Source organism: Opisthocomus hoazin, chromosome 7, assembly GCF_030867145.1.
Source record: "Opisthocomus hoazin isolate bOpiHoa1 chromosome 7, bOpiHoa1.hap1, whole genome shotgun sequence".
NCBI classification, from domain to species: domain Eukaryota; kingdom Metazoa; phylum Chordata; class Aves; order Opisthocomiformes; family Opisthocomidae; genus Opisthocomus; species Opisthocomus hoazin.
This window is the reverse complement of record NC_134420.1, coordinates 2,908,604-2,924,222: the sequence shown is the minus strand read 5'-3', so window position 1 is coordinate 2,924,222 and position 15,619 is coordinate 2,908,604. Positions and strand designations below refer to the sequence as shown.

Here is a 15,619-nt window from a genome sequence, read left to right as displayed (position 1 = left end):
TGAACCCTATTTGGCACAACTCTCCAAAGTCGGGTCCTCTGCCTGCCTTTGGAATCTCTCTCCTCACTAGCATTTCTAATAGTGCTGCTGAATCCTCTTATCTTTAAATATTTCCAGTTAATTTACTTTTCATTGCCTCTTAATTCAGCACACATTATATAGGTAAAGACATCTTTAAATCACTTTCTAAGAATGAAAGTAGAATTGAAGATGCTTCCTACACTTGTTAGATGTAGGAAATAGCTGTTTCATGCATAATGCATTTATTCCATGTTTGTTTTGAAAACATTTCTGAGGTAAGAAAAGCAAACTAATCTTGGGAATAGATAATGAGATTTCACCTAATTTGAAATGTAATCCTCAACAAGCATTGAATATTCCTGTCCAGAAATGTGGAGTGTATGAAGACAAGAGGTGATAAAGGTGAAAATACTTTTTACTTTTAAGTGCATCAGACAACGGAACAAGTGTTATAAGTAGGACTTATTTGGGAAGATTATGGACCTACAGAAATTATGGATCTACGTTTGATCCTTTTGTCCTATGAATAACACAACAAAATAATTGTGATGACAAAGGGTGGAGAAAACTGTCAGAATAAGAAAGACTACCATCTGAAAAACTCGTTACATTCCTGGATGATAACTTCATAGGATATCAGACTTCCTCAATCACTAGCAGCAAGGTCTTATCAGTGAGGGCTGGTGGGAGGAACCATATTATACCCATTGGAATCAGGTCATATGAAAGGGATAGAACAGTATTTGCTTCATCACATGACATTATTCCAGGCAAGTGGTGTACTGAGGCCTACTGTCCCACCACTTTTCTTCTCATTTCAGCTCTTAATGTTAATGAAGATTTTACAGTGTCTGCATTTTCTTTCTTATGCAAGGATGAAACAACTAGAAAACACCTAAGGTCATTAGGTATTGCCAAAATAGCTGCAAATAATGATGTTGTTATTCAGCATTTAACAGCTATTCATTTATAACATCCAGCTATAAAGTTACAGCAGGATAAACTTCCCTAGTCACCTAGATATCTAGCTCAGATATAACATTAGGTTTGACAAGTCTACACGTGACTAGCTACCAATGTAAAATAATTCTTTGGAGGCACTTGCAGTAATCTCAGTTACCTGGTAACGGGGTCACATGTCATGTTTTCACTTCTATATCACATATGTGCAGAAACCTGCTACAGTCCCATGTGCCAGAGTACTCCCATATTTGGATGAACTTCATGTCAAAATTACACATTACTATAGCCATTCTCTGGCTGTAATATTAACCTGTCTCATGAGGCACTTGACCGAGCAAATTACCTATATAGATTGCAACGGATGTGTGTCATGCTTCCTGACACGTGTGTGCCAAAGTAATGTTCCTGTCCTCAAAACTCTCTCATTAGCCAGTAATACAGTATTGACAATAATATTGTCAAGAGACAACCACTATGATCACAGAGTCAATGGAAAGAATAGCCATACAGACAGACATTAATAGTTAAATATTGTATTTTTGATAATCCTTAGTAGTAAGGAAACTGTCAAGAAAGCACATAAAGTATTATCCTCTAACATTGCTATAAAGTGGATGCCACAAGATGTATCAGTCCATGCTGAGAATAGCGTTTGTATACAATGGCAAACAATGCTCAAAAGAATTAAAGACAAATGATAGGGGAAATGCAAGGGCAAAACCTCAAGTCTTATAAACATGTTCTACCTTGTCTGGACTCATTCAGAACCTTAGGACAACAGCTGCAGTATTTATTGTCGTACTGACATACACCAGTCTAGCAACAGCTTCCTAGCTGACGCGGGATCTCATTCCACAAGGTTCTTACCAGCCCTCACAAGAGCTACTACTCCATCACAGTCTATACAGGCCTTAGAGCTTTATTTTCCCAAGGAATACCAAACTTTGTAGGATTAGGCACCTTCACTGTATCACAGTAACCTACTGAATCCCTCTTGCGGCTGGCCGTATGGAAATGCCACACCACCACTGAACCTGCTCCAGGATGCTTATCAAATGCGTAGCGATTCAATTCGCTGCAAAATGAAGAATGCTTGGGTGAAAGATGAACACCAGCCTTGCCATTGCCATGTGAACAACTGCTGTTCAGCACACCTTGTGTAATGGGGGTGCATGTGAACACTGATGAGGCGCTGCGTTTTGTGGCACAGTTTCAAACAGCTCGGTCCTACGAGACAGCACTATCACCACAAGGCACCTTGCCTCACAGAGTGATCAACAACTGCGTAATGCCTTGCATACATAACTGCTTAGAACAGTTGCAGAACAGACCAGCATAACATCTGAACTGCACGGTAATGAAGGCAATGACTTTCTATTTATAGAACTAGAAATAGATATCCGCTTTCTTTCCTTATCCCTAGGATAAAGTCTCTGGAAGAGGGAGCACCCCTTTCTATTCACAATATATTGACAAGGCAGACATGGCATAGTGCACAGTTGCAGACTTCTGCTTCACAAAGACAAAACCTGCAATTTTGCGTGAGCAGACGAGGAGATTTTAAACTTACTCATTTGCAGATCACTTTCCTAGAGCAGTACCTGACGAGGTGGGCCATTGCAACAAGGTGTCATGACTACCGACCTAGGCGTTTCTCCGTGCTGTAACATGTTCCTGGGCAAGAAAATGCAACTGCAAGGAAATGAACAGAAAAAGCAAGTGAGACAGGGGTAGTAAAACAGAGTGAGGATAAGAATCAAGCTGACGCATATTATGAGAAGTGCAATGTGGTAACAGAACTTTGCTGCTGTATTTTTCTAACCTGTCCTCAGTAAGGAGTGAATCAAAAACTGTGTGACACTTCGGTGCCTCACCTTGAATGGAACATGCCTTTGACACAATTAGCAGTGTACATTCCTGTCTGCTGTGGAGCTGGGACACACTACACCTTCTACTCTCAATGACCTGTTTCTACCATAGTGTCCTACCAAGCCTCCTGTGCTTACTGTTGGCTAACTCGGGTGTGCAGCTACCTTGGCCGCCTGCTGTCAAAGGAGGCATCCCCTGTGCTGTGTGAGCACTTTTGTCACCATGTACACAGTATTCCATCCAGAAACAGAAATCCTGGGCTGAAGGTTAATGAGAGAAGGCATGCCTGTGTCAAGTTGTCCTGTTTCTGTCCATGTTTTGAGACTGCCTACATCAAAAGGTCAGTAGCGCCTAGCCTGTCTTACAGTGTGTGGTCTGTAATGTCTGAAATATTCTTCCTCCCGTCCTTGCTAGGGTGTCACTTGTGGCCTAGGGTGACAGGCCCATGGGAAGATGTCTTCTGCAGTAAGGAACCTCAGAAAGGAGCTGGGTAGGAAACTCACATGAAAGCATCAATAGTAAAGGAGAGGAGGTGTGACGACTATGATGTCACATAATTTATATAAACTGCATTGCCACATGTTGTTGATGATGTTTCCATAGGAAGCATGAGTGGAAATGGGTTTGTACCCATGGAGCACTACATTTTCTGATCTGTGCAGAAAAGGTTCCAAGGAGGCATATACATGCACAGGAATGTATGGATGCTTGTCAGAGCCACTTTTTGCCAGGAGATGCATGCATTCTATTGTGTTTAATGCAGTCACATGCGCTCCTTTACATATATTCTGCTTTCATTTTCTGAAATTTAAAATGGCCCTGCTCACCACTATTGACAGAATTCAGGAGTGTCAAGCTGCCCTAAGGCCTGCTAACAGCACGTTAGGTTGATGGTGCTGGAAGTGACACCTCCAGTCTAGGCCATCTCCCAGTACAACAGAGCTTGCCCAAGTCTGCTCATGAACCCAAGCCAAAACACCACAAACACTTGATGGTTTTGTGTTCAGATTTACTGAGTTGTTTTTTAGGTTAAACCTGAGCAGTGACAAGGTTGCTTGGCAACGCTCCAGAAAACCATACTGCTTAGGCTAGGTATGGTGTTCTCTGGCATGGAATAAGGCAGGGTATGAAGCATAAGAGAGTGTGATGCCTTCCAGGATGGCACTGGAGGACAGTCACGCAGAGGCAGGCAGTCTTTGTGCAGTGCCCTGCATGCTGTCTTTATGACTGTCTTTGAACTATTCTTTCAGACACACCAGGGCTTCATCAGCAAGGGACCTAGCACGTTCAATCCAGAGAGACCTTAGGAGCGAACGAAGGATACAGCTTGGACCAAGGAGTGAGAGTGCGATGCAATGGGACAGTGCAGATGTATCCAGGGAATCCTCAGCACCACAGAGGACCCAGCAGCTAGAGTACTCATCTGGCACACATGGCTCATTTTAAGTCTTGTCTAGATCTATGATTTGAACTTGATTCTTCCCATATCCCATGAAACTCTTCTAGCCACCAGCTATCTGCTGTTGCAGTTTGATAGTGGATCAACATTAACACATCGAGCCAGCATAGCAGCACAGGGCAAGCAAGACAGACAGACAGACAGACTGCTGCAGTGCTGTCACCATAGTACCCATCTGGAAGGTAGGAGAGAAAAGTTCAGACAGGTTTGTGGGAAAAGCTACAATGAATCACTACTTCCAGCAACAAAGTAATTACTAAAAGAATGCCAAACATGTTAGAATAAGGGGGAAGAAACCCCTAACAAAACACAGTCTTCGCTTGCAGAATTCTCTCTTCACTAAGAACTTCCTATCTTTTCACTGTGTGACCCATAATTTTCTTTTCTCTGATTTCTCTGATAAACTCGAGGGATTTTAGCCATTTCCAGTACACACTAGAACACTTTGCCTGCCTGCACGTAAACGTAGAATAGAATCTGATACATTTTTCAGTTTGGGGTATGCTTCACATTGTTTAAATACCTCAGAGCCCATATCATATAATGATAATTTAGTATATAAATGAGTGATTGCCCAAAATTTGGCTGAAAATTTAGTAAAATTATATCTAAAATTTGTAAGGCATATGTGAAAAGCGCTATATAACTCACCTAACATGACCATTAATACTGGCATTTTAATGAAAATAAAATGGAAACCAAAGCTTTGTAAGACTAATAGGCCACTGAAACATGAAAGTTTGAGACAGTAGGGAAGCAATCACATAATAAGGTTTCAAAACTCATTGCCAGTTCAGTATATGCAGAGGTAGCTGAGATGCTAATTAGGGCTATTAGCTCAAGAATCTCCTAGTCAAACTAAACATAACACCATCCACCTTCTTATATACCTAATTCCAGTTATGACACAGGGCTGCTTGTTATCCTATAACCCAGGAACACTTTTCCAGCAAGGAGACCACTGACACAGGCCAATTTGTTATTGCCACTCAGAGTGAAACATATGCTGTAAGCAATGGGGAGATAATTAGCAGCTCCCTCTTTTTCCATCTACGTCATTGGGAAGGCACACCTGTGACACATCATCTGTAATGGAAGTATCACAATGTCAATAATATTCCAGGCATAACACATCTCAGTAAGTAGTCCTGAAAAAAATACAAGAATAGTCTGTGTGATTCAGTAAAAGTGAGGCTGGTGCCAGGATTATGAAGTATGGGCTCCACCAGTGCTCAATAAAATCATGAATCAGAGATGTATCAGAGGTTGACAAAATAATTAAATTAAATGAAGAATGCTGGGTGGATGTCATAGAATCATTAGAACTGGATCACAGTAAAAACTTCCTCATTCAAATGCATTAAAATACAGGGGGATAGACCAAACTCTATCTGAAATCCTTAGGAGAATACTTGGCAGCTAGATTTCATGTACAAAGGAGCATTTTGTGAATAGGATATATTGGTTACAATCCCGATGACTGGTAAGCAGGTAAAGGAGCAAAAGCTTCAACACAGAAGAAGATGGTGAAAAGCCTCTGGAATGTGTCATGCAGGCAGAAAATTAAGATATCTCAACCTTCTGTGTCTTGAAACCTACTTTCACATTTCGGGAAAATGTATGACTAACAATACCAAACAGAAGAGGTATTGTCACACTGTAAAAACAAATAAAGTAACCCCCTAGTATAGTAGCAACAAATGAAAAGAAAAAAATGTTAACCGGCTCAGCCAACTAGTATGATAACCAGAGGACTATTGAAAAATAGCTATTTTCACTGCGGGTGAATCGTAGTTGGTGGTCAAAACTTGGCATAATTTACATGGTTGGTATCATGTAGTACTCCTTCTTGCAGCTGTAAAAATTTATGAAACATTTTTAGACTAGAAGTATTGAAAAAAATGAAGGCAGCATATGCAGTGAAAATTCTGTATTCTTCTTAAAATTATTTAGAAGTCCACTTTATGGATCAAGACCCATCTGTGCTGTTCAAACAGAACAAGCACCGCTCTTAACCCAACAAAAATAGGAAATGCACATAAACAAAGCTGGATAGGAATGCTGATAGATCACTGTAGATCTCTATTAAGCAGATATTAGTGTGTGTATAATTCTGCTGTTTTATAAGTTATGATCTATATCTCGTTTTTATGCCCATATGATAAGTTTCTTAGCAATGTAAATAGCTTTAAACTTCCTGTAAATATCTTGTAAATGGCCAGGCAGGGTGCAGGGGAGAATTAGTAGCTAGAAAGAAACATATCAATATAATTATCCTGGTGACTTAGTATCAATCTCCAGAAAAACAACCAACCAACCAACCAAGTAATACTTTGTTACAGTTTCCAGGTAAGTTTCACCACTTCTTGGTTGTCACAAACTTCTGTGTTGCTATGTCAAAATAACTATTACCTCCTCTTGCAACTTTCATAAAGCAGGTGCACATTTTAAAAACATAGCTCTCTGTACACATAAACAACACAGAATTTTTAGGATATCTAAAACCGATCCCAGTGTCTAACTAAATGCTGTAATGACTACTGTAGTTACGGAATTCTTTTGCTTTTTTTAGTATATTAGATGCTTCCATAATTTCAACTTACTTATTTGAGGCAATGTGTTTTCTCTGAACAGAAAACCTTAGAAAAATGAGGTCTAATGTACAGAAGAGAACTTTGGTTTTAAGAATAGCTACACCTAAATACACAGAAAAAAATCTGCTGTTTATTTTCGATGCATCTACCTACAGCCTAAACAGTCAAGGGTTTGTCCAGGCCTTTTATTCTACTTCAGCAGAAGTCAGAAGTAGCCGCTGGCAATTGTGTAAGTTAAACAAAATACTGGCCATCTTTGCAACCTATAATGGCATATAACTAGTCAGTGAGAAAAACTGCTTTTATCAGAATGACTGGAACAACAACTCAAATGCTGCCATTACACAAGACAGCTGGGGCAAAGGGCATCAGCAAGCTGCTGGCCATATGGCAGGCACTGTGGTGAACCAATTCTTACAGGCTAAAAGAGCTATTTTATATTTATTGAATATGCTACTAACAGTGCTGTGTTTCATTCTGATTGTGTCCCTTGCTTCTTTGAGTCTCTTAAGACCTTGGCATTTTTTGGTAGTCTTTCTTATTGTCAAAATTAAGATATGTAAGCAGATGGTATTCAGACTTTTTGCCAGTATCCCATCCTTCGATGCCTCCTATTATGATGTAAAATATACTGAGAATGACAGGTAAAATAGGCTAAAATATTCACACTAAATTAAAAACAGATTTTCTGTTTTTTAAAAAAAAAAGGTACTGAGAACCTACAACCCCTATCCATTCAAACAATACTAATTAGTGTGCTAATACCCCAGGATTAATTATTCCCTTGGTTTTATTTGTGACCATCTCAAGGGAGAAACCTCAAGTCTCATGTTTATTGCTGTTATTCCTCTTAAACAGGGCAACTAAAGAGACATCCACAATTATTCTTCTATAACAAAGCAGATATTAAAAGCTGCATTTATTTCACAATCATTGAAAATATCTTAAAAAATTTGAGTTATGTTCAGCATCTATTAATCATCTAGTTTAAGGACAATGAAAGTGAATCAGTGACAAGCCAACTTCCATTAAATATTTTAAAGTATATTTGTATTTTCAGGACAAAAAAAAAGTGAAAAAGAAAACATATTAAACTACATGTGGATTATAAACATGTTAAACTTACTTAGAAAACATTATTACCTTAATGTGAAAGGCAATCTCTGCACTGGGAATTTGCAACAACTACCTCCAGGTGATTCCATGGCAAACTGACCCATCAAGTCAGCACACTAGATTATTATGTACGTAAAATGCTTACTGCTACTCTAGCACACAAGTACCATGTGTACCTGTTACGATTGTCACATGCATTGTCATAGTCTTCGATGTATCTCTCCTTGCAGAGCATCACATCTTTCACAACTTAAATAAAAAAGGATTAATCCAGCCTTTCTTTAGATACCTAAACGTTACTTTGATGCCTAACTTAAATCTCTCAGGTTTCACAGTTTTGGCTTAGTGACTTGATCACGTATGCAGAATTTCTAGCTACTTGCCTCTTGATTTCAAAGATAGTGACATTTTCTCTTTCCATACTTTACAAACGCAACATACCTGCTTCTTTGTTCTGCCTTGTTTCCCAGCGTCCACATTTGCCTCGGTTACAGCAAATCCATCTGTTTGTTGCCATTCCACTGGCTAGTTTGTTCATTTTTTTCTCCCATGATCATGTTATTGTCTCTTCCAGTCATAACTGTGATACTACATTCACAGGAAAATTCAGAAATCACAGCTGTAAAGAACAATGTGTGATCAGAAGACAAATTTTAACATTGTTTTTGTCCCAAAACTAACTGAAAGTTGAGGTATGAACCATGCCTAACTTCATCATTACTGGTGTTATTCCCCTAGCAACCTAAATGTCAGTCATGCACTCAAAATGCCACTATTTAGGGTTTTACTTTCAAAATTGAATGCCCAGATGATAAAACAGTGTTGATATTGTTAGGCATATATGCAATCTCTTTTGTTCACTTTACATTCTGTAGACCTCTAACAAAGCATATATCAGGTACACCTTCCTGCTTGCAGCATAGCATTCTACATTTTAATCAAAAATATTACACTGATATTTTTCAGCCCAGCATCAAACTGTTCTTTCTTCTGCTTACAGATCATAGAACATATACAATGGGCAAACAAATTCTGTTCATACATCCAAGTAGCAGCTTCAGTTTAGTTCATTTTATTGGTATATTAATGAATTGTATGAATAATCTCAGTATATCAGTCTGGAGCCATACTGATGCATTTAGCTACAGACATAATTTTCAAAAGCATATATCTAATTTTTACTGGCAGTGAAATACCAGCTTGATTTTCCAGTCCTGCTGGGCAGCAATGGTGCCTCAGCCCCCCTCCTACTGATGTCTAAAGTCAAGCATCTTGAGACCCTATAAACAGTGGTACCAAGGAAGGCCCTTTGAGCTCTTCTGGTCCGCAGCAGGCTGCGCCGGGTAACTCCCTCTGAGAGGGATGCCTCTCAGAGTATTTCACAAACTGTTTGGGCTGATGTCTTTGAGACTCAACCTTCACCCGTTGAGAAATCATTTGATTTGAAGTGAGTATTTCACTGAACTCGAGGGGAATTATTATGATTGCATGTGTGTGTGTGTGAATCGATTCAAAACATAATATTCTATTATTGTGATTGTAACAGAAAATTCATTTTAATCACTCAATAAATGCTAAGTTAAACAGTGATTAATAGCTGCTAAATTCCTGTGATTTTCTTTCTCTCTTTAAACTGTGAACACACCCTGGATTGTTGCTAAGCATATTGCTTAGTCATAAACCGTTGTGGTCTAAGGCTGGTTCTGGATCCAGCCCCACCTAGGCTCCTCTCTGAGAACTTCAGAAAGCAAGGGGGTCTAGTTCAAACCTGGTGACTAAACAAGAGGGTCTCCCTACCCCCTTACCCTTTTCTTCCGCTCTGTATAAATCATTTTCTACTCAAAACCTCCTTTGATTTTGTATTCCATTTGCATAATAAGTAATAGAGTAAACCTTGCCAACGAACTCTGTAAAATCACATTTTCTAAATTTTCAGTAAAATCTTTTACTGCAAAACCTTTGAGTGATCATTTAAGCAACCTAACCACTCATTCGCGACAGCAGCCAACATATTTAATTGCCTTTTAAGTTTCTGAAAATTCAGTTGGTTTGAAAAACCAGTTTTTTTAGGATTCTCTTCTTTCTACAGAATTAGAACATATAAAGTGACATCTATTTTATCAAGTTATCTCTTGGATCAAGCATCTATATTTATACATGCAAACATCCAGCAAGCCAATTAAGCACTTGACTAATTTAAAGCACATATGACGAAGTCATACTGGATGGATGACCCATTTAGAAGCTTAAGAGCTCGTGATTCCAACAACAGAAAAAAATTTGTTGTGTCTAGCTTTCAATCCTTTCTTATGCAGAATGAAGCATTAATGGACAAAATCATGCTTCAAAATAGAGGCTTTATTAACTGCTATTAGGTAAATGCTTCAGACAATGCTGCTAATAGTACAGAGAACAAATGCAGAAAAACATTCATAAGCTTACTTACTGGTGCTCTAACTTGAAAGAAAATAAAAGCAAATGCATTAACAAAATAAAATTATATTCCTATGATGTGATATAGTTTTAATAATGTAGTTTCTAGGAATAAAAATACAAAACTGAGATATCCAGAATGCTAAATACATGTTTGAATACCTTACCATCTGAAAAGTGCTGCACTGCTTATTCTATTATTGTCCTTCTTTCAGTTATCTCAAGAAGTATATTGCAGCTGTCTTTCCAGCACCAAATATAAAACACAACTTCTTGATGATGATGATCAGGAGTACTGTCTATAAAAAGTAATATAGATGAATGAAATTCTCTTTTTGGCAAAAATACTGCAAAATTTATTTTACTCTAGGACTGGTGTATCCATTGACTTTTGCTAACCACATACACTATTAAAATTTGAAGACATGTCTGCTCCAGAATCACTGAAGTTTTTATCGTCTATGTAGAATGAGAGAAGCAGAGGAAAAGAAAAACATGTTGTTTGAAACTTATAAACTATTCTTATTCTAACACACTTTTCTATCTCTGAGTTCAGTTAGTCTTTTTCTGTAGTGGTTTAAAACAAGACCTTGTCCTAATACCTACAGCAGAGGATGGAGGAAAATTTCAAACACAAACAAGAGGCTTCCTATCCACCTTTTCCTGATTTTCTTCTACAAGTGTTTCCTCAGAAGTCCGTGTTTTCTGTCTGCTATGCATCTCAGCATCTCACTCTGTCAACTGACAGCCCAATATACACGTGCTATTTCCCATAAAAGCCAGCTTTTACCTCCTGCCTGCTTACCTTCTCCACTAGTATTCTTCTCTCAATCATTCCTTAAAGTCCACCTCTCTGAAAATGTTATGTTTCACAGTGTTTTCCATTAGACCTGATGACCAACAACACAAAATTAAAAAGACTATACATAACGCAAGTTACTGAGTGATAAACTTCTTATCACGGTAGCTTAAGCAGTAAAATGTTTTCAGACATAACTTACAGAGTCTATACAGACTCTATACAGAGATGCCCAGTTTATTATTACCTATCTCATATGCCATCTCTTCTTCTCACCATGTACTAATATGTCTAACAGCACCTGTCACCCACATATTGGCTGGCCTTTAACAGCATGGACTTCATGTCTATCTAATTGCAAGTTTGACATCTAAAATTGTTTTGGGTGTGTATTGCCACTGTGGAATCAGACAATACGGTCCGCCTACTGTATTACAGTCGACATTAATCTGTAATTTCTATTAATATTTCTCTGTTCTTCTAAAATATAATAGCAACCTTTTTCTTCTGACTGTACTTGCCATACCTACTCCTCAATCCTATGTCATGTAAGTGAACAGTTAAGTAATAGTATATGTTCCTCTTTCAGTGCTTTTTCTATGCCCTGATGCTTACATCAGATGATAGCAAAAGGACAGGTGGATAAGTAATTTGTAGAGGTTTCTTAGGTACTGTAATTATCCCAAGGTTCGACATTTATAACAAGGCCAATTATTATTTCAAGTCTTGAGAATAGTTTCAGTATATTACTTCATAGTTGGAGTATGTGGAGTAGATGAATGTGTTTCATGACTGAAAATACATTCAGTAATATCAATTATATTGTTATTATGTGAGCCTAAAACAGAGTCTATTTTTTCCTTTCTGACCTTATTCTTTGTGGCATGGTTAGGAAATGTACCCATGCCTCATCTCTAGATACATAATTTGGATACTCTGGAAGATATAAGTTTGAACACCTCTAGTAGAAGGGGGAAAAAATTAAGTCTCCCGATCCTGTGATAAGCGTTCTCACCAATAATAAGTTTAATTAAAAATGAGCACTCTCTGTCTTGTGTTTCTCTTTTCTGATCTTTTAGGACAAAAGTCATTGTGGCCTCCACACTCTGTGCTGAAGTTAAATGCTTTGGCTATGGAGCAGAGGTACTCTGAGTATAGCTACTCCACAGATGTTGCAGAGAACATGGGAACATTTATGAAACTGATTTAATTACAAGCAGGAGGTAGGTACCAAGTCAGCCAGCCGAGATGGCTGATATATGTAGCATGAAAGCTGTAGGTGCCCATGTAACTTAATTAGCAAAGCAAGAGACACTTGACCACCTACTCGACTAATTCTAGATCATTCCCTTGGATGTAAATGAATGAACTATACGCAAACTTTATACACAGCACGACTGTGTGTGTGCGTGTGAGTGAAATTGACCTTGTAGTTTGTGTTTAATATAATTTTAAATACAGAAAACAAAATATAACTGCTAAGTATTATGACTTTTAATCTCACAAAATCTTAATTAAGGGTGAAGTATGGTTTGGATTATGCCTCAGAAAGACACGCAGCAACATAGAACCAGTCTCCCCAGGTAAATAAAGATGATTAATTTGGAGTTGTCTGAAGTTTGTTTACTTAATGCATATATAACAGGAGGCTTATGCAGGCAAATAAGATGCCGCAGGAATCAAATAACAAAATAGAAGGGGGGGGAAAAAAGGAAATAAAGATACCCACAGCAAAGTACCTGTGGAATTTAAACCAATATTCACTGCTTTCTTCACTGAAAAGATAAAAGATGAAGTTGAGATAAGAGAAAATCTTCATATTTGTTTCACATGTAAATAAGCTTTGTATACGACTTTTCTTATCAAATGCAGTTGCTAAAGTGCAAGCAGTAAAGCTAAAGTGCAGACACGTTTGAAAAACACATGCCATTGACGTTGCCACTTGCTCCCTCTTGGAATTTTTTTTGCAAGTTTTCTTAGTCAATATTTAATCTCCTCTTGTTTCTTTCTGCACACATACATGTACGTAAATACACATATATCTTTTCCTCTAGTTTTACAGCTGTAAGATTTTATGGGAAATGAAGGAGAAGAAGCTTTTGTAAGCTACTCTTATTTTGGAACAGATTTGTGACAAACAAGCCTATCTACACACATTTGCTGACAGGAAGTGTTACACTTTAAAGGAGAAGCAAACAACAACTGTTCAGGAAAATGTCTGTGTTTCCCTCATTTTGCTGGGTAAGTAAAGTGAAATATAAATTACTTGATTTAAAAAAAAAAAGTGTGTATGCACTCCTAATATTAAGTCCATAGGACCTGTCAATCAGTCTTATCTTATGAAAAGGCCATTTTTTTATAAAACAGTCCTCTTAAAATATAAAAGCCATATGGAAGAACACCATGTAAGTCCAAATGAGCACCTGAAAAAAATCATTACATGTTCTCAGAAACAGCTGATGGTATGGCCTACAAACTTATTTTGCAGAATGGGAGCTAGCATCCTGAAAAGAAATTTTCTGTGGGTTAAGACCTTGTTGTGAAGCTTGGATACTTTTTTATCTGGCTGATACTACAGAGGGGGTTTCTTGCTGCTTAGATCTTTGTGGATCTACCCCTGCTTAGCTTTACCAAGGGTCTTCTGAGTGCACTGGAAGCCCGGTACATGGAAGTGATCAGTGGTTGCACAGAGGATGTAGTAGTAGATGAAGTCTGATAATGCATATTTAGTATAAGAATATTAGAAACATAGGTGATTGATCTTTCTTGCTCTTCTTTCTGATGCTGGTTATCATGTTGAGAAAAAAAAAATTATGAGACCTTGAGACATGAAAAAAAATGTCCCAAATAGGTCTGAAGCAGAGAAAAGGGAGTTTGCTGATCTTACCACTGAGGAAAAGGAGTACCATCAGTGATATTCCCTGTGTAGTACAGACCTGAATTTGGGAGTCTTAGCCTTCTAATGCTAAGGCTATGTGCATAATAACACATACTAGATAAAGCAATCATCTGACTGAAATAACAAGATAGACTACGCTTTGTGTCTGTTAAGAGAAAAAAATGTAGCCATAAACTTGCAGATAAGCATTTTTCCCACTTCATTTCTTTCTGACGGGCTATGGGTAAACAGAGCCACTCTGCTTCACTGTTGTAATACGTGTACTGAGATTTGTATCAACAATCAGAGGGTGAAACCAAACCACCACACACACAAAACTTGCTGACTCAGTCGCTTCTATAAACCACTACTTCTGCAACCACATTTGGGTAATTTTGGTTTGTTTAGACAAGTTTCCTATCTGCTATGATTACCCCCAATCATTGTCATTAGGGAAGAGCTAATATGGGGAAAGATATATATATTTTAGTTTTCTAGTGTCTGTAGGTCGTCTTATCCGCCTGTCTGGGTCCAGGAACCCCATATGTATGCGCCATGAAGCACAACGCCACAGAAGAACTTGTAGATAGAGATCTTCACCTACCTTTGAAGTGCCCAGTGTCATGCAGCTTAATAGTTTAAGCTAGATTATCCATGTTGCTGAGAGGTTTTGCCCCAGAAATAGGAAAAATAACTGCCCGTTAACCCCTTTTACCACCTGTAAGCCAGGGGACCTCCCCCGGTGTTATGAAGGTTACAGTGCAAGGGACGGACCTGGGGGCTGTAGCGCAGAGAACTCAGCACACGAACGCAGCTCTTTCAGGAGCAGAACTACAGTCGCCTAACGGGAGAACTGTATTTACCTCATCATTTGTAAGTATGTAACCCAAGCAGCTTCCTTATTATTTCAGAAGTGGGATTTTAAGGTTACAAATTCGGGCCTTTAAAGAAATACTGTTTACAATCGGGCACATACGAATTATGATCAATATTAATCTATTACCTGTGCCTCATTTGAGGTGCAGATACAAGAACGGACGTTTAACGACACACTTGGTTGCTTTGGTTTTTCAGTTTAAAATAGTTTTTGCCTCTGAAACTCCCGAAGCTGACCGCAGCTTCCACAGCGCCGTCATTGTATGATTTCCTACGCCACTGAATTACCTCCCCCCGATCAGCAACCTTAGAAAGTTCCGACGTCTCAAAAACCGAAAACGCACACCAATAATTTACTCACACAGCTAATTACACACACAAGCCCGAGTAACACGAGAGCACCTCAACCCCGCGCTCGCCCGCCGCCATCCCCCTCAGGCTGAGGCGGCGGGCTGCCGCGGGCACCCCCCTCAGGAGGCCTGATTGACGTTCCTCTCACCCATTCACAGCTCTCGCTGCTCGGTGGACGCAGCGCTATTGGTCGAAGACGTAGCGGGGGGTGGGCGCAGCGCGGGGATAGAAGCCGTCGGTGCAGTAGCTCCCGCTAGCTG

At 38.8% G+C, this 15,619-nt stretch overlaps 1 protein-coding gene across 8 annotated transcripts in view; it reads right to left on the bottom strand.

The window, feature by feature from the left end:
* The window catches only part of ABTB2 (ankyrin repeat and BTB domain containing 2), a 155,381-nt gene extending 139,779 nt beyond the window's left edge, over positions 1 to 15,602 (bottom strand). Inside the window, exons 1-5 of one of the 8 annotated variants that reach the window (XM_075427501.1) lie at positions 15,136 to 15,602; positions 11,261 to 11,345; positions 10,623 to 10,754; positions 8,464 to 8,641; positions 2,555 to 2,676 (exon numbers count right to left, since the gene is read on the bottom strand). In XM_075427501.1, coding sequence (XP_075283616.1) covers positions 2,555 to 2,558 — 4 coding nt within the window. In that variant the 5' untranslated portion in view covers positions 2,559 to 2,676; positions 8,464 to 8,641; positions 10,623 to 10,754; positions 11,261 to 11,345; positions 15,136 to 15,602. The other 7 variants (XM_075427507.1, XM_075427503.1, XM_075427504.1 and 4 more) reach the window with 7 other exon arrangements.
* Positions 15,603 to 15,619: the final 17 nt, after the last annotated feature.